Consider the following 23,456-nt stretch of genomic DNA (forward strand, 5'->3'; position numbering starts at 1 on the left):
ACATGGATTTTCAAGTTTGCCTGAAATCACTCCAAAATGAAGATTTACAAGAGCACCTATGCATCAGCAATTCCAAGTTACACATTGTAACAATTTGAGAGGTTGAATTTTTCTTAAAAAAAATTAAATGTAAACTCTTGCAAACAATACAGGTAATGATGTCCCGTTACTTTAGTCTAATAAATAAGTTTTTAGCTACTCTTGCAGTAGCTTTAAGGCCTTCATACAATTGAAATAAAGATCAAACATGTTAAAATTCAGTTTACTGTAAAAAATACAGAGCTTTTACAGGTTTGTCGTTAAAAGTAACAGTTAAGAACCTAACATGCATGCAGGAAGCCTTTCCAGCCTAATTCCAAATCCTTGGTGTTGGCAGTTCTGGCACATCCATTGCCAGCAATGGGATGCACAATAAGGAAACCCCTTGATGACAGGAGTTGGGTTGACAGGTATTAAGCCTTACCCAGGTACCTTTACTGATAAATACACACAATTTAATAATCAGCATTCAGTAACGAAAGCATGCGTTCCAATAAAAAGTCAAACTTATATTTTCATGTCCTGCCCCATATAAAAATCACTTGAAGATTACAATTGTTGATATTCTAGAATACACAATAATCAGGTGGATACATGACAGGAAGCCAGTTTTCAGTGAAAGTTGCACAATGAGTCCATCCAAGCAACTTCATTAGCTGAAATAAAGAAAGCTAACATTAAAAAAAGAGAGAAGCTCTAGGGTCATATTTTAAAAATCTTAATGCTTCCAACAAACACTCCATTGATATCAACATCTTACTAGAAATGTCTTATCAGAAAGATAACAGATATGGAGAACTGGTGATCTTTGAATTACTTAGTCCTGAAGGGAAAAAGAAAAACATTCTGTACGATCTACAGGGACTCCAGTGGTGGGCTACAAAGATGATGAGGGGCCTAGAGCACCTTTCTTAAGAAGAGAGAATGAGAGCTGAGTCTGTTCAGCCTAGAAAAGAGAAGGCTGAGAGAAGATCTCAATGTTTATAAATATCTCAAGGGTGGATGTCAAGAGGATGGGACCAGACTCCTTTCAGTGGTGCCAGACAATAGAATGAGGGGCAACGGGCACAGACTGAAGCACAGGAGGTTCATCTGAATATGAGGAGAAACTTCTTCACTGTGAGGGTGCCAGAGCACTGGAACAGGCTGCCCAGAGAGGTTGTGGAGTCTCCTTCTCTGGAGACATTCAAACCCCACCTGGACACATTCCTGTGAGATCTGCTCTGGGTGAACCTGCTTTAGCAGGTGGGGTGGACTAGATGATCTCCAGAGGTCCCTTCTAACCCCAACCATTTTGTGATTCTTTGATACAGTCTTTCAATTCAATGCACAAAAATGTCCTAGGAGTTACAGTAATTTCCATTAATTCTCCATCTATATTCTACTAACAATATTTGTGATTAATAATAGTAAAAATAAGTGATTAAACAGCAACATAATGGGACTTTATACATTCAGAAGATCTTTGGCTAAAGCTGTCTCTACTTTCTTTATGCCCCAAAGTAAGTTTCAGAAAGTAAATCTGCTAAAAATGACAGTTACTCAAAAACTAGCTATTGTAGAAAAAGAAAGAAGAAATCACTATTAAAAATGGAGGCCAACCCACCAAAGCCTGGATAAAGTTAAAATGTTAAGTTTAGTGAGTTCTACAATGTAAGAGGTATAAAAAATTAAAAAATACTTCTTATACCTTACTTTTAAAAGCTTACTCAGCATGAACATAGTCCATTACTTTACACCTTACCTGAATGCAGTTTTTCAAATTGTCTTTCGTTGGCTTTTCTTCTGCAAGTTTTGTGGCAAATTTCAGACCTCTCCCATACATTTTATTTACCAATGCGTGCTTATAGGCAAAAGTCAAAACCTACAATGCAAAAACCAAAAAGAAATTAAGTATTTAAATATTTTAATCTTACCAGGCTTAACAAGTAACAGCAGATTCTGTTCAGGTAGCAGAAGTGATTTAAACAAAGCAAAACATTTACACAAGATAGCTTGCATTTTTCTTTGCAGTAAAACAGATGATTCACAGTAGAAGTTGTGAACGTGAACTTGCTAGAGACTATTTCTGACTTCATGAACATATTTAACTTCAGAACATCTCATGTAACACAGATGTTACTATTCTGATTTTTTTATTCACTACATTTCTAGCTTCTTTGGATTTTCATTCTCTAGAGGCAACTGTATAGTACATATTAAAAATAATGAAAAAAAATCAAGAACATGGCTGGTATATTTTTTTGACCCATAGAAACAAAGACTCAATTGAGAGTTTTGATTCCTCGAAAGTCACAAACTTACTGCAGAAACAAGTATGAATGTACATAGTAAATGAGACATTTCTATATATACACACACACACAGACAAATGCACTTAAGTACAAACAAGCAATGAAGACAGGTAAGCATGAAGACAAGACACAGGTTTTGGGTCAGTTCCTCACTACTGGCAATTTATTAAGAAGTGATTATAAAAAAGCTTCCTCTTGATAACACTAATTCTAAAGAGACAGCTTACAATACTTGTCAACGCTATAACTAACATGCACATATTAATGTGTCTACTTATGTGCTAATGTAAAATAAATCAGGTTCTTAACACCCAAACACTGACAGCATTTAGGGTGTTGCAATATAGTTCATACCATTTCACCAGTTACAGCCCTAAGAATTAGTCCAATTAAGACATTGTTTCAAATATTCCCCTTCGAACACTCATAGCAAATACATTTTTTAAAAAAAATTTTCACTCAAGTTCCTGAATATGGTAGTGTTTCTGTTGTTGGCAAAGTTTATGAAACCTCATATTAGAGTTTGCTATTCATTTTCCTTCACTCACTACAATATTCTTCCTTTCCTCTTACTCCTCCATCAAAAGTTAAATTTTCCCACCCTCCACTTAAAATATCTCATTAAGAAAAGATAAAAACACTTCAAGGATGTTCAGAAATAAATATTTTGTATTACAGCAAAAAAATTTTAAATATTTCTTAAGAATATAAACACTAAGGAATCTGAGTTCCTAGTCCTGCAAGTACTGAAGAACTTGCCTAATTTTTGCTGCCTGAATGCTTCCATTGAATGTTAATCACATGCACAGGTCTTTGCAGAATCGTACTTAAAAGACTGAGCTAAGAAATAATAAGCTAAATTATTTAGCAAGCAAAGGTATAATTTTGAAGCTCTAACGTATTGCCAAGCACTCAAGAGTTGCTCATTCTTCTTCTGTCTTCAAGTATGTATTTTGTTCTGTTCAAGTATTTACTTAAGCTGTTGTAGTTTAAAACACATACATATATGCAACAATGAGCATACAGCACCACTCACACACAGATTTTCCAAATATTGCTATTGGAAAAATAATTTGCATGCTGCATTCTCAATCCAATTATTTTGGATATTTTCCTGAAGCAAAACACATTAGCAAACACTTTGGAATAACTGCTCAGTGTATCCATTAGCAGATTTAGTTCGTTAAACTAAACTTAAAAAAAAAATCCCTTCTGCAAATGATGATAGAACCACAAAACAAAACAAAACCAAACAAAAAATAATCAAATGGAAAATGCATTGGAGCTCTCAGCAAATAACATATTGGAGGCTAACCAGAAATAATGTCACTGCTCTATTAAGAAAGCTCTTACCTGACCCTGTAAGTTTTGAATGGTTATTGAACATCAGTGATAAAGGCAGGAGGAAAGCCACTTGACAGCATTTCTTTCGTAACAGGGCTTCCTAGAGTTTTTGTGGCAAGAAAACAAAGCATTTTACGAAACACCCTTGCTCTGGCCAAATGAAAGTTTGGGTATTTCTAAATGAGAAAAAAGTTCTCTGCTGGACCAAAAGGTTGAAAACAATGCTCCAAGAGCTCTTGATAAAAGACCATAATTTCTGTCTTAGTGTTTGGAAAAAAACCCCAATCAACTGTATACAAATAAAACTACTTAACGTTCATTAGCACTTCAGAAGTTAAGAATAATGCATGAGATGCTTTAAAATCAGAACAGGTTTACAAACAAAAAATGTTAGATAAGAAATAATACTTTTAAACTTGTACACATATTGGTCAAATTAAGCCTTATAATTAAAATATTGTAAGCTTTACAAGACCACAGAAGTGAAGACTATGATTCCTGCATATGAGTAAACAAAAAGTAAACTGGAGTGCTATTAAGATGTAACAGAGAAAACCACTGCTATTGGAATGTGTAACAACAGCAAAAAACCCAACTTGTAGCATCTAAAAGCAGTTGCTAGATGAACAAATAGGAATTAATTTCAAGTATTTGATATTGTTTTCATAATATCAATAAATATAATTAAGGCTAGCTTTTATAGAACACTGGATATAGCCCAAAAATTAGCCAAAGAGTGGTGAACGAAGGGTAATAAGGAAAGGCAACACATAGAACTAGGACACTGGGGGGATAAATCACTGTTAGATACTTTATTCCTCAAGCTAATGCCCTGTAATACTAAGTGTGCTAAGATCCAGACCCACGAAAGTGGTTTAATGTCCATCTCCTAATTAACTGCCTGACTTGCCATTGGCTACATGATGCCTATTTAGGACAGTAAATTGCTGAAATGATCCATCCCAAGACATTTGCAGGGCTAAAGTATTTAAAAGCCTGAAAACACTCTTTAAAAAAGAATACTTTTTAAATCCAGCAACATTATACAACCTATTATAATAAAACTTTTCTAGTATACTAACAGTTATCTATGAAAACAGACTTCTATAATTAGTTAGTTCATTATTTAAACAGTTGATTAAAATGCATCTACATGCATTAAAATACTAGGGTAAGCAATATAATCTATCGATAACACACTCCAACTACTTGCAAGAACATTGAAGTTGTAATGTTTATAATTACCAGCAGGCAATTTTTTTCAGGTTCATAAAAATCTACGGTAATAAACTAAAGTTTCTTAGCTATGTTTGTTGACTCTGCTCTGTTAACTGGCCTATTACAAATAATAGTAATATTCATATTAAAAAACTGACTTTTATTTACAAGAGAGGAAGAGGAGTTAATGGAATCAAGAATCCAGCACCAAGTTATTGGCAATGAGTGAATACAATCAGCTGGAAGAGAAGCTGCATCTGACAGTGCAGGCAGTAAAATGAAAAACAATCCATGCTAAAGATGTTTAGAAGGCAAGATAGAAAGGTCTGGGGCTTTATTTGTTCTTAAACTTATTTTTAAATGTGACTTTTTGCTTATCCCCAACAGCTAATTTAAAGGTTGAGGGGCATTAAATTCTAGAGATAAGTCATTACCAGTAACAATCAGGCAACACCATACTACTACTACAACACATACTACTACTGTAGCTGTTTTGTTTCAAACTGGGGCTTTTGGCCTACAAATTTTAAAGCTATGTTCTAAGTAAAATAAAAATTGCTAACTTATATTCCATTACTAAACCCCCTATGTTAGCATAATTAAAAAATACTTCCTGCATAGAGCTGTCTCAACTGGAGTTTATTTGAAATGCTTTTGTGTACACAGGGGACATAAATATTTTCTTTCACGTTTCATTTAAAATAAATCTTCAGTGATCAAAAGCACTTACTATCAAAAGTCAGTACCAGCTTCCCTATGTACTTGCCACAATATGGGGACAGGGATGATACTTCAATGGAAAACAGGCAGTTCAAAGGCACTAACAAATGCCATGTGGCAATGCCCTGGAGAGAGGTGAAACAAGCAAAAGTACTTGGTTTACTAGAGGGTGAGTAGAAACAATTCGGAACATCATCACTTTTCTGTGTATCTTTAAAAATGACATAGAACATGGTCTGTTTTCAGAATTTCACTTAGAATTTTAATTACTGACATCAGAATAAGCTTTGACTTACAGAAAGCTTAGAAGTAAAAACACTTAGAGCAATGTTCTATCTAAAGCCATATTGGCACTTGAATGATCAGTGCAATATGCAAGTGCCTTATTTCCTTTCTTTCTCACCCAGTTGTTCCATCTTTTGTGTGCCAATGCCAAAAAGGCATGACCACGTACAGGAAGAACTCCACCTTTTTGTTTCCAGCAGCATGCTTTAGTATAAGCTGGCTGCCTCGTGAGGACTCTCATTTGAAGGATGTTCACTCAAGGTCTATCCTGGATCCTACATCACTACTCCACTCTACACTTACACCTCCAAAATCTCTTAAATTCCCCAAAAGGAAATGAGTTAAGCACAGTTAGGAGATAGAGCCAAGTCACAACACTTCATTTTATCAGTCTGGTCTGAGCCAGTCCAGAGTAGCATCATAGAAAGGCCGTTAAAGCCATAACTACTTCTTTTCTACCAAAGTGAATTTTGCTAAGCACAAGTCAGCTGGACTGAAGAACAGAATCAATGCTTTTGCCCTCAGCCTAGCAAAAATACTTGTTTTTTTAAACAGAATCTGTGTTGAAGTCTTAAACACTACTCTGCAAAATTAACTCCTCAACATTCTTTCTAAACTCCCCGTCTCAAAGGAAGCAAGCTACATAGACAGTACAGTTCCGCTTAAACATCAAAACTCCTAATTTTCCTCTACCAGTCTGCAAAATCAAATTATTTGCACTAAGCTATTCATTTTGGTTTTAAAATAACCAAATACTCCACAAGTATAACAATATATTGCATGCAATACCGAGGCAGAGATTTATACAAGTGTTTTTTCCAAATAAACGGAAGCAGCTGTGAAGGAAGATGACCAAAGACTACTAGATACTTAAAACATTCTATTGGCCCATCTCTAGGGCAAAAGACACTTATTTTTATTCAAATAGGAAGCTGAGAGAGCTTTAAGCACAATTCTACTTACAAAACCTGTCTGCCATTAAAAATAAAAATTAATGAATACTGATAACACAGCTTGAACATAAAATGCAGTTTGGCAGAGATGGGTGGCATGAAGGAACTGTAAAGTATTAAGTTAATTTTTGAAGAAAAGTTACAGCTCATGACACACATGTACAGCTATTTTATCACAGTTTACAACAAAGACAGAAGGAATATAACTGTAGTTATTTTTTTTTTTTTAGGCTTTTTTGTGTCAGGCCATATCATAATTATGTGGTCTAAGTCATGAATAGTGATCCTGAAAAAAGCTAAATAACGCATTATTACATAATCGTAATATGTTTTAAGACTTTGAATGACCAAATAACATTCCATCATTGGCAATAAACTGTAGTGCTAACAGCTGAAACAACTATTCTGAACAGTGTAATTGGTAACTACAGCCAGTTCATAAGAAACTACTGGATGGGCATGACACCTGTCAGTAAAGGAAATGAAAGAATATGAACAGTCGCAAGCATGAAACTTCTAGGAAGCAATAAAGGAAAAACAAAAAAGTTTTTCTCTCAACTGAAAATAACTCCCTTCACCTTAGCTCTAATCCTTTTCTCCAAATCTGTTATCATGGAAAAATCATTAGAGTGTTCTACTACCTCCTTTCAAAGCAAAATTCTCAATCCCAACAAGGCCCAAATCACATCATTCTCACTCCTCATTGCTTTCAAAGAGTTTCTAGAAAAATAACGCCTCAAAGTATAAAAGTGAGCCATTAAAAGTCTCAGTTCCAATAATCATATGAAAGCTTTAAGTAGCAGCACGTATTTCTTCCCCTTCAAACTTATTGTGTTGTTGTTGTTAACCTTATCTATAGGTATTGCTGCGATTAGAATTACTGAACAGTACTACTGGAGAGATGAGGGAATACATCCATCATGTGAATACATCCATCATGTGATCTTTAGACACACTAAATTGACAGCCAGCAAAAGTAACACTACATCATTATCGACTGTTGTGGTTTAACTTGGCAGGCAGCTACACACCACACAGCTGTCCGCTCACTCCCCCCACAGTGGGATGGGGAAGAGGATCAGAAAAAAGCTAAAACTTGTGGGTTGGGATAAAGACACCTTAAGAGGACACAAGACGAAGGGAAAAATAATAATAATGATGAAAGAATACACAAAACAAGTAATGCACAATGCAATTACTCACCACCTGGTGATCGATGGCCAACCTGTCCCCAAGCAGCAGCTCCCCAACCAACCTTCCCCCTAGTTTACATATTGAGTATAACGTCATATGGTATGGGATATCCTTTTGGTCAGTTGGGGTCAGCTTCCCAACTTCTCTGCACTCCCAGCTTCCTCGCTGGCAGGGCAATAAGAGAAGCTGAAAAGTCCCTGACTTAGTGAAGCACTGCTCAGCAACAACTAAAACATCAGAGTGTTATCAATATTATTCTCATCCTAAATCTAAAACAAAGCACTATACAGCTACTAGGAAGAAAATTAGCTCTATCCCAGCCAAAACCAGGACACTGTCCAACATTCATGCACCTGGATCACAGAAAGCATGAAGAAAACCACCTCAGAAACTACTGAGCTACATAAATTATTTGCCAAGCAGTCACTGAATCACAAAATTGTTGAAGACAGAAGGGAGCTCCGGTGACTGTCTAGTTCAATCCCCTTGCTCAAAGCAGGACCATGTATAGCAGGTTGACCTACACTGTCAACTGTGTCTGATCAGGTTTTGACCACCTCCAAGGACTGAGACTTCACTCACCTTTCCAGGCAACCCATTACAGTATTTGATCATCCTCACAGTAAAAACTGTCATTATCTCAACCCATAAGCTGTCTCACTTTTATGTTTCAAATTCTCTTCTCCATCCCACTGCAGGGGAATAAGTAAGTGGCTGTGTAGGGCTCACGATAGTCAATCAAGTTTAGATTTTTACTAGTCAATTTGACTAGTAAAATCAAGAGGGAAAAGCAGACAAACATGCTGCATAAACGCGATGGAAGTAATTTCCATATGAAGTGCTACAAACATCTGAAAAGTTTTGCTGGCCTGTCAGTACCAATTTAACCACACAGAAGCATCAATTTTCAAAGCAAGACTTGAGTATGCTGTGGTTAAGGCAGTCAAAAAGACAGGTTCAATCTGTGCAATTCAAATCAGAGTTACTCATTCCATGCCCAGAGTACACAGTTCAAGAGTGCTAGAAATCAACATCTGCCTTGAAAAAAAAGATTCCTGTAACTAAGAGTGATAAACTCCCAACAAGATATCTATATTGACACTTCCTCCACCGAAAATATTACTAACAGCTTAAAGAGAAGTAAACTAGGGATCACTACACTGGAACAGAGTACTGTACTTTCAAATATACAGCAAGAAAATCTTGTGCCAGACAACCTGATTAAAGCACAAAATCTGCTACCACAGGATATTATCATCAGTAACAGATTAGAATAGGAATGCTGAAAAGATGTATGTGTACGTTAAAGAAGTGAAGGTAGCCACCATCAGCCTTCTTGTTCAGGCTTCTAGCTAAAGCACCAGTTCTTACAAGGCAGATTATTTACTGTCAAGGAAATTAAACAATATAGTTACAAAAGAAAAATTTTGAAATTACCAATCTGAAGTGCTCTGGCAATTTAACTTAATTATAAACAAATACATTGGTCACTTAATCTTTCAGTAAAACACTGTCATATGCAAGAGCTAAATACAGCAACTAATTAATAATACTCAGTACGTCAACAGTTAAACATGTGAAGTCATAAACTCCATAAATTACAAGCTATTTAACTAATCACCTACTATGGATTTTTGTTTTCCTTTCAGAATAGCTGTCTTGGATGAAGCAGAAAAAACTTAAATCTCAGGATTAGGAAACTGAAATGACAGGGAAATCTGTGCTAATAATACATGTAATTATTTCTGAGGTTTTCTTCCTTTACCTCTACAGACATTACTGACAAAAAACCACAAAACTTCTCTTGTCCGTAGTGCAGAAGAGGCTACAGAATGCAGGACTGAACAGAGTAGGTACCCTGCATACTTCTGTGTACAGCTAGAACAGCGCAGAGGTTAATCAAAAATATTCCCTGAAAGGTACAGAAAGAAGCAATTCAGTAAAGCAAGCAGCTTTTTCATGGAAATCTGGTACTGTTCTATACCCTTCCCTTAACCTCTACATTCACATGTCCAGAGATGGCCTTACCATGGATTTGACAGGCTTGGCAAAAACTGTGTGGAAAAAGGTTGTTAAGGGAGGACAACATATGGGGACAGCATGAAAAAGTAGAAGGGAGGGATGCATGAGGCTGTGCACACAAAGGCAGTGCATAATTCCAGGAGAAACCATAAAAAAAAATCCAACATGCAAAAGACAAAAAAAACCTGCTCTGCTCTCTTACCTTGCTGTCAAAAAGATCTGTCCATTTTGTTGTTTCCCAGAATGTCTCTGTCAAAGCCTCTGAGCAGCTTTCGTGATCTTCATCTTTGCCTTCTGCATCACTGGAAGCAGCCCCTTGTTGGGCCTGCAGATGAAGAAGTTGGTCAGCTAGCGCGCTTCCTTTTCGACAAAGTGCATCCACTAAAGTAGTCTTCTGTTTTTCCATTTCACTATATTTAAAAAAAAAAAAAAAAAAGCATTGAAAAAATATTAAGGACTTTTTGCAGATACCTCATTAAGAACAGAATCAGTGCTGTACTGAGTTTAAGCTAAAAGCTTTACAGCAGTTAGTACACACAAAATGAAAATAAGCACCAAGATAACTTTAAAAGCATGGCTATTTACTACAAATTAAACTAATTGTAAAACATGTTGTAGAGAGATTATGCATTAAACAACCTCAACCATTCTTCTAAGTCTGAAATGCCTTTGGTGCCTTAAGGCAAGGGCAACTCGGGATTCTAAAACTGAATAAGGCAGCATCTGGAAAAATAGCTTTACAGTTCTTGGAGTCAAATCTACTACTACTGTAAGCAGGTACAATTTTGTTGATTTCAAAGAAACTGCACTCATTTAAAACACCACTGAATTTGGTGTTCAATTCCAGATGTTAGATTCAATCACATGACCTAATGGGTCAACTTACCAAGAAATGTTTAGAATGAAGTTCATTTATGTCATAGTGATTTATGTCATCGCTTTTATATCAGCGATTCTAGAATTATATGCAAATATTCAGGATAGGTACAACAGACAGACTAATCTTACAATTGAAATCTGGTATTTTATCTGAAATAATAACAAATATGCCTGTTGCCTTTTAAGGGCCTAATCTTAAAATGTGCTGCTCTATTTGTGACTAAGACAGCACCATGCTGCAAAATCCACCAGTTATTCTCCGGACTAAGGTGTCACCTTTAAAATACTGTATTCCTAGGAATATATACTGGTAATTCAGAGGAACAATCTAAAATCTAAAAGAAAAACAAAGGATCTCAAAAATACTCTGAAGCACAAGGCCTTTCACAAACAAAATCTTTTGTAAGCAGTTAGTTCCAAGTCTGTTGTCAATTTTTTCTTCAAACACAGATCCAAAAGGTTACAAAGTATTACGAAAAGGCAGGTAGCATTCAAAATACACACCTCTATATAATGATTCTAGTGGTCCCTCTGATATGAGATTAAGCTTGATACAAAAACGTAATACCTCATTTTTTGGACACATTTAAATTCTGAAAGCACTCATTAATTTTACTTAATACTTCTAAATAAAAACTTGCAGGATTCAGTGTTCCTGTATTCTGGAGCTATAATTAAGTAACTAAATAATGTTGTAATGAAGTTTGAAATTACCTGTGCCCCAAAGAATACAACTTATTAAAAAACATTACAGTCATTCAATTTCCTATAAGCAGACACAAAGTATGTAGATTACAGAAATAGGATGCAAGAAAATTATTTACTGGGTAGGTACTTTTTTATAGTAGTTGCATCAGGCCTGGGATCAGTCTTCATGGCAAAATATACTGCTAACGCTGTCTGATCAATATGAGAGATTACAGTATTTGCAGCTTCAACAATTTCATCAAGTCTTTTCATTCGTTCCTAAAAGAAAAATAAAGGTGTTTAGCACTATGAAATCACAATACTTGATTGTTGATTCTACTGACACTAGGATAAATGGGAAGGTCAGCAGAAATAATACAATTCAACATGTCCTTTTCTCCACTTTCTCCAATTTTTGATTCAAAAAAACTGAAAGTCTGCGTTATCAAGATTTCCCAAATAGGTAGTCCATTGCATTGAAAACAAACTAAAACATGAGATGAGTATATGCAAAATGCAGAGTTTACAGAAAGAAAAAAACATTTCAGAAAAATAAAAATCCTCTTAAATAAAAGTAGCAGTTATTAATTTCACTAACAAATATAAAATCAGAATGAAATTAAACAAAAATATTCAAACTACTGACTATCTAAAAAGCTGTTTATCTTGAAGATGAACAAAAAAGCAGATATATATATAAACTTTTCTGTTCACAGTTCCAATTCTTGAGGACAATGATAGATGGTGGATTTATCCATGTCATTTCAAGAGGTTACTGTCCTCAGTTGTCTGAGTAATTCTGGTAGAAGAAACTACCAACCCAGCAGAGGAGTAGAATGGGATGTGTGCTTGCCTTGACAAAAACTATTTAGAGTAACATTGTTGTCGCCTAAACCAGTCAGGAAAAATACGATGTGTTTAACTTAACAATAAGTAAATTATAAGCAAACATACTATAGGCAGGCATATTTTCATTCTGCTGTGGGATTAAGTAAATCACAGTCAGTCAGGAAGGCAGCTGTCAATCTAGTTAGGAATTTCTGCTTTATAGTACTGAGTACAGCTATGGCACTCACTTCAAGACCAAATATGCATGAAGAAAGATTTAGCTGTTTATGTCACAGAGAAGTATTTAGACAAAGATGTACTAAGACAAATCAAGTTCTGGAGTGTTAAATCACCTTTTCAGAATCCAGCTGATGAAGTCTTGCAACATACAATGGAAGATGATTAGGAAACGCTTCTTTCAACTCATTATACATGTCACTGGTATCCAGCCTAGAAGAGAAGAGGACATTGCATGAAAGTACAGATTCTGAATTTTCTTCTGTACAGATGCTTTAAGCTTGTGTAGTCATGACAGCAGACATACTTGGTCATCCACTGTATTTTCAGATCTCTTAAAGCTTCAGCAAATTCTTCTTTAACATCTTTTTCCTTTTCCTGTTCTCTTTCTTTCTCTTTGCTGCCATTTTTACTCTTTGCTGGTGATGGTATCAAATGATAGTGAACTGTAAGGACATCCTGGAGATGGGAAAAGAGACACGTACTGAGAGGAATACAGTACACATTTTTCTGCTGCTACACAAAAGCTAAATCATAGCAAACAACTACTCTGAGTTGCAACTATACACATCCTAAGTAAAGATTCTGAGAGTAAATGTTTTGGTTATTAGGAATTCAGGAAATGCTTTACCTTTTTGTTTCAAGCAATGCAAAGATGTAAATATTCAAACAGCACACGACAAGAAAGCCTAAAATTTATCAAGTTTGACATTTTTGTATTCATAAAATTCTACATGATATTAGTTGGGGAATCAGGAGGTTGGGGTTGGTTTGTTCATCTACAGAAAACCAAATAATTTGGTTAAAAGGCAAAGGAAAAAAAATCAGTTAAAGATCCTAGCCTACAAATCTGGCAATAAACAAATGAATAAATATGACTGAATTATAAAAAGTAATACAATGTTACCATAAACATGAACCATGCCACAGAATACAAAACTTTATTCCTCTCAAGACAATACTTCTTCCATGTACCTACTGAATCAGTTGATGCATACACAGACAACTGTTTTCCATTCTGCTGCTACAGACTTTCCAATTTCACCTCTATCTGTGCTCAAATTAAGGAGACACAAAATGGTTTGGGTTGGAAGAGGCCTTAAAGATCATCTAGTTCCAACCCCCCTGCCATGGGCAGGTACGGTTTTCACTAGATCAGGTTGCTCAAAGCCCCATCCAACCTGGCCTGGAACGCTCCCAGGGATGGATGGGGCATCCACAGCTGCTCTGGGCAGCCTGTTCCAGTGCCTCACCACTCCCATGGTGAAGAATTTCATTCTTATGTCTACTCTAAATCTACCCTTTTTCCATTTTTCCCCTTGTCCTATCACAACATGCACTTGCAAGAATTCCCTCGCCAGCTTTCCTGTGGACCACCTTTAGGTACTGGAAGACTGCTAGGAGGTCTCCTCAGAGCCTTCTCTTCTTCAGGCTGAACAACCCCAGCTCTCTCAGCCTGTCCTCATAGGAGAGGTGTTCCAACCCTCTAATCATCTTCATGGGCTTCCTCTGGACCCCCTTCAACAAGTTCACATCTCTTCTATAATGAGGGCCCCAGAGCCGGACGTAGTACAGCCGGTGGGGTCTCATGAGAGCAGAGAAGAAGGGGACAATCGCCTCCCTTGACCTGCTGGTTATGCTTCTCTTGATGTGGCCCAGGATACAACTGGCTTTCTGGGCTGCAAGCGCACACTGCTGGCTCATGTTGAGCTTCTCCTCAGGGCTGCTCCCAATCCATTCTCCACTCAGCCTGTATTTGTGCTGTGTATTTGTCAAGGTCCCTCTGGATGACATCCAACACATCAACTTCATGACACAACTTGGTGTTGTCAGCAAACTTGCTGAAGGTGCACTCAAGTTGCATTGTCCATGTTGCTGATGAGGATGTTAAACAGTGCCAGTCGCAATATCGACCCCTGCACAACACCACTCGTCACTGGTCTCCACTTGGACATCAGGACATCGATCACAACTCTTTGAGTGTGACCATCCAGCCAATTCCTGAGATTTTTTTAATTCCTGCAAGATTTTTTTAAACCCTATATGCCAGCACAATAATATCACTACAGTTTGAGTTCATGCTACACTAGTAAATAACTACCATCAGAAAAACAGCTACAGCTATTTAAAAGGAAAATCCTTACTGATCTCAGACCATGCTCTGAAGTCTGTTTCCTGAGACGATTTATGTATGAATTTGCAAATAAGCCAACATCAGATTTAAGTCATTGCTTCAAAAACATTACAATTGCTAAGGGAGGCCATTTGGTTGTTTTTGTTTTAGTGTTGCAACTTTTTTATAAAGCCTTTCCCCAAACAGTGGGGGCACATGCCCATTTATTTTACATAGAGGATATTTCACAGAGAAGATCACTTACGCTTAAATCCTCTAAACACCATTACTTTGTTGCAACATTGTGCAAAATACTGTTTTGCATGCTCAGTTGCTGTGGCAATTATATCAATTAATACAAAACACATTTGTGAAAATAAGTTTCCTATAAACTAAGTCAATGTTGCACAAGATGGAGCTATTTCAGGTTACATAGCGGATAAAAAGGTGACTGTCAGAAACTGCTGTGCAAAACCCTGCAGTAACAGACTGCTACACTACATTCCAGAAACTATTCAAAAACACTGATATCAAACAATTTTATTCAGACTGACAGTTTAAAAAGACCAGCAGCTTGCTATGGGTTACTGAAAACAATACTGGTAAGAAAAAGTGACACAAATATTCTCTTGAAACACTTTTTCCACCTACTTAATATGTAGTCGCAGATGAACCACAAACTTTACATTTACATATCTTTTTAAGCCCTGTTTCAGATCACTAATCTATATTAAAGTATAGCTTTCACAGGAACTATCCTGCACATATGCATTTCAAGTATGAAAGGCGTGACCAGGCAGGAGACTCAAGACTTCAGCAAGATCTAGGCCAGATCATGACAGAACAGGTCATGGAAGCAATCATATGCAGTGGACAATATGGACATGAGGAACATGGTATGGGGCTGGCTAAGGTAATGCCTAAGATGCCTAAGAAGTTAGTCCAGTAGAAAAATCTGAATCAGTAGCTCACAGTGTTTTTTTAAAAAGACATCCTCTATCAAAACTGACACTTCCCTAAGAAAGAAACATGCCTTCCTAGAGATATTCTTCCAATATTTCAGGATTTCCTTCTGGAAAGTCCTCTTAGATCTTACTTGGAAAAATGTTTGGAGTTATGTATTTACATGGCTTCTGCATTCTCAAGCCCTGTCTACAAGAGCAGGCTCTACTACCCTAGATTAAGTTTCAAACCAAGTGTAATTATATTATCAAAGTCCCACTTACGTGGATGAACACTTTCATTTAAGAGACAAATTCTATGTAGCTAAACCATCAACAGTAAAATGTCATCTCACCATTCTGCAAGTATTACAAGCTATGACTGTTGAAAGGAAACAATGAGCTTCAGACCTAAGCAGCCTCCTTTTGAAAAAGATCTTACCAAAAAGGAGACACACTCTTCTCTACAGACACCAAACGTATTTCATGGGATAAACACAGTTTAGGTGCTTATCACATTTAATTAAACTATCACAAGATCATAAGATGGACAGAAGGCTTCCTTCTTTTCTCTATTCTATCTGTAAACACAAGCATTATTCATAAACCCTGGCAACCCCCTAGATACCAGAAGACACTGTCATTGTCATTACAGAAACATTCAACATTAGAGATCATGGAGAAAAAAGCCAACTCTTCACAATTCAGCACTTTAATCTGTTTTCTTACTCAAATGTCACTCTAACTGTTCCAGAGCGACAGAAGTACTAGAGTAGTGTACTGGATTTGATATTATATATAGCTATAAAAAGACAGAGGGACAGGCAGAGAAAGGCAGAAAGTGAGCATATTATCTATTGAAAAAAGTTACTAAGGAAACTTCCAAATTAATGAGAAAGCTACCCTTTGCTTATCCTCTGACAAAATTAAGCAATAATCAAAACTTCGGAAGCATATGGGTACACACTTCAGTCAGTGTACTCTGTGCACAGTTTGATAAGACTCAGTGAGTTTATTTTTAACTAGAACTACAAACCACGTACATAAACAAGGATAATGCCCCCAAAACAGTCACCTCTTAAAAGACTTCAACTGTTAAATTTTGTTTAAAGGTTTAAACTTCGATTTTTGTCCAATAGTTCAACATCTGGTATTTTATGTAGAAAAGACATATGAACTATTGCTACTTTAAAGCATTCACAGCAAAATTAACCACAGGAAAAAGCTCCTTGAAGGAACACATCCTTAGTCTCATTTTTCATTTAATAAATACCATGCACATCTGCATACACATACATCTGAATGTGCATAAATAATCTGTATCTACCTTTAGATGCATATGATTTGTGCAAAGTTTCTTATTTTTACAGAAATACTCGTATTTAATTGAAAATGAATTAACATTATTGAAGTCACCAGCCAGGCTTACAGAAAATTAAATCAGACATGTACTTCATCCTATTTTTGAAGGCCTCCTGATTAAACAGGAATAGAGCCTTAATGCTGAAAGGAAGTCATTGAACACATTTCCTTTTATGTTTGACTTCACAATGGTATTTATTAGTTTCCACTAGTACTTATCAATATCTGCACAGTGCATTTCTTGCTTCAAATTGGATGGAAAGATAGCAGAGTAGGGAGAGAGATGTAGAAACTTTCTATGCCTCTGCTAGTAGCTAGATATTGCTGTTCAAAAGCTGCAATATGTATCAACAACAAAAGATGCATCTAACAGATCAGAAAAAGTCAGTGATCTGTTTTCATTCTGCCTATGTTCAGGATGAAACTTGGAGACAGTGGGGAAAAAAAGAATCTAATTTTAACTGGATTACAAAAGTTAGATTGTGAAAGAAGCAAGGTACATTGAACCAATTTGTTTTCCACATGCTTGTTTAGCACATGTCTCCCCATTAGAGACAAATGACACTTCTAAGGGCACATCAGCTTCCCAATCCACAATGGCAGGGCACTCTCTACTTCAGTGGGGATTAGTTCAAAGGAAAAATATCACTGAATTCTGAATTTCATATATATCAGAGGTTCAGTAATCAGAGATAAAGGTTTTTATTTATGTATGTATGTATTTATTTAAGTCCAAACACACTGAAGATAGGAAGACGTTAAGTAAAAACCCATGCCCTGGTGTCCCAGGTTGAGGGATGTGATCCTTTTCTTCTACTCTGCACTGATGAGGACACACTTGGAGTTCTGTGTCCAGTTGTGGGCTCCCCACTACAAGAGAGACATGGACATACTGGAAAGAGTCCAGTGAAGGACCACAAAGTTGACAGATTGGAGCATCTCTCCTATAAGGAAAGGCTGAGAAACTGGGGTTGTTCAGCCTAGGGAAGGCATTTGGGTGGTAGAAGGAATCTCAATCTGTGTAAATATGTGTAGGGAGGTTGTAAAAAGAAATCCAGACTTTTCAGTGGTGCAATGTGACAGGACAAGAGGCAACAGCTACCAACGGGAACACAGAAGTTCCCCTCTGGACACCAGGAAATACTTTTTCGCTGTGGGGGTGACTGAACAATGGCACAGGTTGCCAAGAGAGGTTGTGTAGTCTCCAACCTTGGAGATGCTCAAAAGCCACTTGGATGTGGTTCTGGGAAACCAGCTTTAGGAGGCTTGAGCAAGGGGATTAGGCCAGATGACCTCCAGAGCCCCTTCCAGCATCAGCCATTCTGTGATTCTACAAAAATAGAAGTACTTTTAAACAACCAGAAATGCCCACCATGGATTTCTGGTAGTGTTGGTAGTGTGATGCACATATGTAAGTTCCCTCCCTCATCAACTGACATTGATATATATATATGTATATATATATATATATGTATGTACATGTGTGTGTGTGTGTGTACATACATATATAAAGCTTTACACAGACTAATCACCAGTATCGGAGAAAAAAAACACATAAAATGTGACTTGTAAATGAACACTCATAATCCCACAACAGGGCCTAGACTCATCTGTGAAAAATATGAAAAAACTACACAGTTTTTTTGATTGACTGGGTCACAAAATAAATATATAAACATGTTTTCCATGCTGGAAAACATCATAAACATATGTAGACTTATGACAGGGCAGTGTAAATATTCAAAACTTGTCAACAGGGAAGCCCTCAAGAGCTTCATTCTCAGAAAAATATATTCATTAATGGAGCTCTTATGGATCAATGCTCTGAAATACACTGTATTTTATTTATTTGATCATAGTATGCTGACATCTCTTGTGAGGTAGAAGTAACAAGAACAACAGTTTTTATTTTGGCTTGAGTGGGGATACTGCTCAGATATGAACACAAATATGTTCTGAAACCAAACTTTAAAACCAGACCAAGCAGCCTCCTGGATCTGTTTGATAGGTTTTGCTATGCAAATTGAATTATGATTAGAGTTTACTAACTCTCTTGTTAGAAATCCACTACATGAAAACTTTATACCCTATCAATCAGGAAGCCATACATTCACATGGGATTTTTAATCATCTTTCTAAAAGTGATCTGCATACTTTTCAGATGCAGCATAAAAATAAAATTGCAGCAGTGCACATTAAAATCCTTCTTGTAAAGCCTAATCACATTCCACACAGTTATTACACCAAGACCAGAGTAATCAGCAGGCTCAGTTACCAGCTCACTGTTACACAAAATATCAGATTATGGCAATAAACTGCGTTATGGATGATTCTCATGCCTTACTGCTAACAAGAATCGTGACTAATTGTGACTTATTTGCATGCCCCTCCTGAACACAGTACCTTGAAAACAAAAGAATGTAAATAGATTTACAATATAAGAGCAAAACAAGAGAAGACAGTAGCTTTATAAAGGTAGCCTATTTTTTTTTCTTATAAAGACTGTTTCAGCCTCTGACTGCCAGCAGAATATTGTATTACCTAATGTAAGAATGAGAAAGCACAATATTAAAACACTGCTATGTTAAAAGTTACTCAACTCCCTACCTGAACTATCTTATACATGCTCCAAAATTATTTCTGTAAATTCTAGCACCTGCTACATCACTGTATAAACTCTAGCCTTATAAAAAGTTATATTTAATTTGAGTAGAATCACAAATTGAGAAACTTTTCCATCAAGTCCATCCCTCCTACAAAAAAACCTGCTTTTTTCTGACTGTGATTAAGGTAGCTCTCAATTCAGTAGACTTGTTATACAGTTATATATTCAATTCTACATCAGTGTTATGTTCATATTCAGTTCTTAATTTGCAGATAGAATAGAATAGGGAAAAACACTTGTTACATAAAATCTTGACCACAAGCACTGAAGATTCCTGAGTTTTTAATAAAAAGAAAAATTACAGACCACTAATCACCACATGCGCTTTTACAGCACTTATTGCAGAAGTATCCAGATGCTCACAAGCCTCTCAGCTTTGTATTACAGCAGTGTTTTGTCATTCTACCAGTAGACATACTTAAGGCGCTGAAGCAAATAACTCAGGACTAAGGAGGTAGATGAGGGAGACAAATTAAAAACCAATACTGGTAGACAAATTCTTTAAGTCATACGCAAAAAGACTTAAGTACATCTTTTTCAAAAACTAACATTCAGTACCTTTTTAAATTTTCCTTGTCGCTTTGCTGCAGACTGCCCCTGGGAGTTAGAATAACATACTGTAAGAAAACATGCACACACCACACAGGATGGAGACACCTTCTCTGTACAGTTATGGTTATAACTTCAAGCTACAGATTTTTAAACTTTCAGAGTCAAATCTATCATCAAACATGCTCTTAAAGCATGCTCTTTCAGTTCTTAAAAGTTAATAAAACAATGTATTATTGTGTATCAAGCCAGTTATTCCTGTAAGAAAAGCAAGTGTTGTTAATCACTTAGCTTAAATCAACAAATTACAGAAACTCAGCCTCAAAAGTATAGATTTTAGATTTTGACTGTTTAGTGGCATTGTTCTATTTAATAATAAATATACAGAAATTATGCATATTTTTTCTCACATTGCATCCCATTTGCTTACCTAGAGATAACTGATGCCTAATTGTTCTTTTTTGTCTCCTGGTACATACTAAAGGCAGCAGAAAGTATCTGATACTATTTTATATTGCCCTTTTTCCAGTGAAATACAGCCATGACAGTAGTGCCTTAAACTATGACATGAGACACGCCTCAGCTAGAATTTCTAGCCTCGTGAGCTCTTAGGTATTCATCACAGGAAATCTGACAGGTGATACCTACCTACCTACTTCCCATCCCAGAAATCACTGTATATAACCACATATTCTGGTTTTAAATTAAGATAGATAAGAATTACAACCAATAGATCAAACAAGTGCAGAATTCAAGTTAGGAAAACTATACTACAATTACCGTAATGGATTTACCATGAATTTCATGGAAGTATACTTGCAACCTTGCAGGAATCACAAAGGAATATAAGACTAAGTACTTTAGAGTTCATAATTACTAGGGTTTTCCTCATTGATACATAAATTCTCCTGACAGACATTTTCTAACCTGTAGTTACATACAATCTGCCCAAAGTACTACCTACAACCAAATCAGATTGAATAAACTGAACTGTTGTACTCAACAAGATATAAGGGTATGTTCCCACCTACTCACAGAAACTTATATAAAAACATACTCTAATTTAGTACGTTGTTCAGCCACATCTAGCGATATATGGACAAAGAACTACTTCTAACAGTCACCAGGATTGATTCAAATTTATTCTGAGCTTTGCCATCTATTTAAGAATAGCTAAGGGAATATTCTAAATACCTTAGCACCAGATACACACAAGAGTGATCTGGTTACCACAATCACTGTTGCACTACAGATTCATACAAGTTAGAAAGCAGCTTTTACAGGATGCTGTATTATGACCAAAAAATAGCTTTTTTTTTTTCCTTGCATCATATACAGACATTTTACATCATTCTGTTGGAGCATACATTCATATCAGTAGTTGACAAAATCAGTGTGTGGCAGGTAAGAATATCTGCTTATGCATTTGAGTCAGCAAAGTTCCTACTACTTTGTAACAGTAACATGTAGGTGTTAAGAAAGCACATATTTTTGCTGAAAGTCGTATGCATGCAAAGAAGAGTATAGCTGTTTACTAGAGAATCAACATACACCAACAGATACGCATGTATTTTTCATTCAAAAACTATACTAAACTAAGCAATAAACAAAATCTTTTCAAGGCTCCATACCAAGAAAAAAGCAGTTGCTTCTAGAAATACAAGGATTCAGAGTGAAAGAAATAGAATTCACAATTTAGAAAATGCAACTACATCGGAGATTATCAGATGAAAATAAAAATAGAACTACTTAGAAGTTACTCTGACTTTATAATGAAACAACTGCCTCTAAAATGTGTTATGTTACTAAACCTAGTACTCTTTATTAAAACCATGAAACACAGCACTTCCTAGCATGCCATTTACTCAGTTCAAAAGTTTCTATAAAACAAGCTGTCATCCATTCCAAATACTCACAGCTTTCTTTCCAAGTTCTGTTTTAGACAGTGTAAGAGCTCCTGCAAGATAACATCCTGGTCCTGCTCCTTTAGGTATCCTATTCAAAGAAAGAAAGTTCAGTGTTGAAATCAAGTTCATTAATGTTCCATGTGGACTACAATAAAGAACCCAAAAGAAGACCAACACAAGAGGAACTGCCAAGCTTAACAGGTAGACAATATCAAACTAGAGGTAGCTGGTTAGATGTAGATGAGAAAAACAAGACTTCAGTAACTTACTTGTCATCAGGCAGAGATGTTACAAAGAATGGCTGACTGTGTTTCGGTGGTAATGTCAAACTGTTGGATTTCTTCTTCCCTAAGAGAGCAAGGCTATGGTTTTCATAAATATCTAAGCTCAAGGTACTAGACAACCTGTGAGAAACAATAAACGGAAGGTCTTTGATGCGATCCAGCTCACTGTTCTGTTCGTGACGAATTTGTAACCGAATAGTGTAATCTCCTTTTTCCAGTTTCACAGAATACTGAAAGAAAGAAGTTCTCATGAATGTCAAGAATAAATACTTCACCATTCACAAAAAACTTGGCAACAGAACTATCACGTTCTTCTTGATCCATATAGCTCTAGCCATTTAAAATATGCTTGATTGCCTAGTTTAGAAATCTCTTGAAAACAGAGTGCTTTCAAGACTTGATAACAGCCAAAACACATTAAATTGACTGAAAAAAAAAAAATCCATCATTTTCAGACCACTAAGTAGTCTGGTATCATTTGTTCTTATCTAACACTGTATCAACTGCTCAAATAATAATCAGAATTCTTGCTAGACTTTCAGTTCAAACCTCTAGCAGGTTTGCCTTGATACACTTTCAGTTTACTATGTAACTTCGGGTGCTCTGTGGTTTAGATCAAAGGACATCTTCTACCCTCTCGAACATCGTACCAGCTTTCACACCAAGGGACCAAGTATTCCCCTGACATTCAAGGGTGCAGTTTAAAGAGCTGACAGACGCTTTGTCTCGATTCTGCAAAGCTTTTTATATATTCAGGTAGGAACATGCAGATAACATCATCACCATTTATTAAAAAAAACAACACTGCCTGTCTGTTTAAAAGGCTGTCTGAAGATAACAACAGCATACAAGACAGCCTTTGTGGATACCGAAGCCTCTGATCTATCAGCAGACAAGTCAGACCTGCAGAAAAAGAATGCATCCTTTCCACCTAA

The 23,456-nt window shown here is 36.3% G+C and overlaps 1 protein-coding gene across 4 annotated transcripts in view; it reads right to left on the reverse strand.

The window, feature by feature from the left end:
- Positions 1-562: 562 nt before the first annotated feature.
- The window catches only part of TPP2 (tripeptidyl peptidase 2), a 49,985-nt gene continuing 27,091 nt past the window's right edge, over positions 563-23,456 (reverse strand). The window contains exons 22-31 of one of the 4 annotated variants that reach the window (XR_013922062.1): positions 22,507-22,751; positions 22,247-22,325; positions 20,340-20,378; positions 13,008-13,159; positions 12,817-12,913; positions 11,784-11,914; positions 10,272-10,479; positions 3,687-3,777; positions 1,784-1,903; positions 668-695 (exon numbers count right to left, since the gene is read on the reverse strand). Coding sequence is in view for 3 of the 4 variants with exons in the window: in XM_080343423.1 (XP_080199549.1) it covers positions 606-695; positions 1,784-1,903; positions 10,272-10,479; positions 11,784-11,914; positions 12,817-12,913; positions 13,008-13,159; positions 20,340-20,378; positions 22,247-22,325; positions 22,507-22,751 (1,161 nt within the window). In the remaining variant the exon portion in view is untranslated. Of the gene's footprint in view, positions 696-1,783; positions 1,904-3,686; positions 3,778-10,271; positions 10,480-11,772; positions 11,915-12,816; positions 12,914-13,007; positions 13,160-20,339; positions 20,379-22,246; positions 22,326-22,506; positions 22,752-23,456 lie in introns of those variants that run through there. The other 3 variants (XM_080343423.1, XM_080343424.1, XM_080343425.1) reach the window with 3 other exon arrangements.

Source organism: Nesoenas mayeri (genome assembly GCF_963082525.1).
Source record: "Nesoenas mayeri genome assembly, chromosome: 1".
Lineage (NCBI taxonomy): Eukaryota > Metazoa > Chordata > Aves > Columbiformes > Columbidae > Nesoenas > Nesoenas mayeri.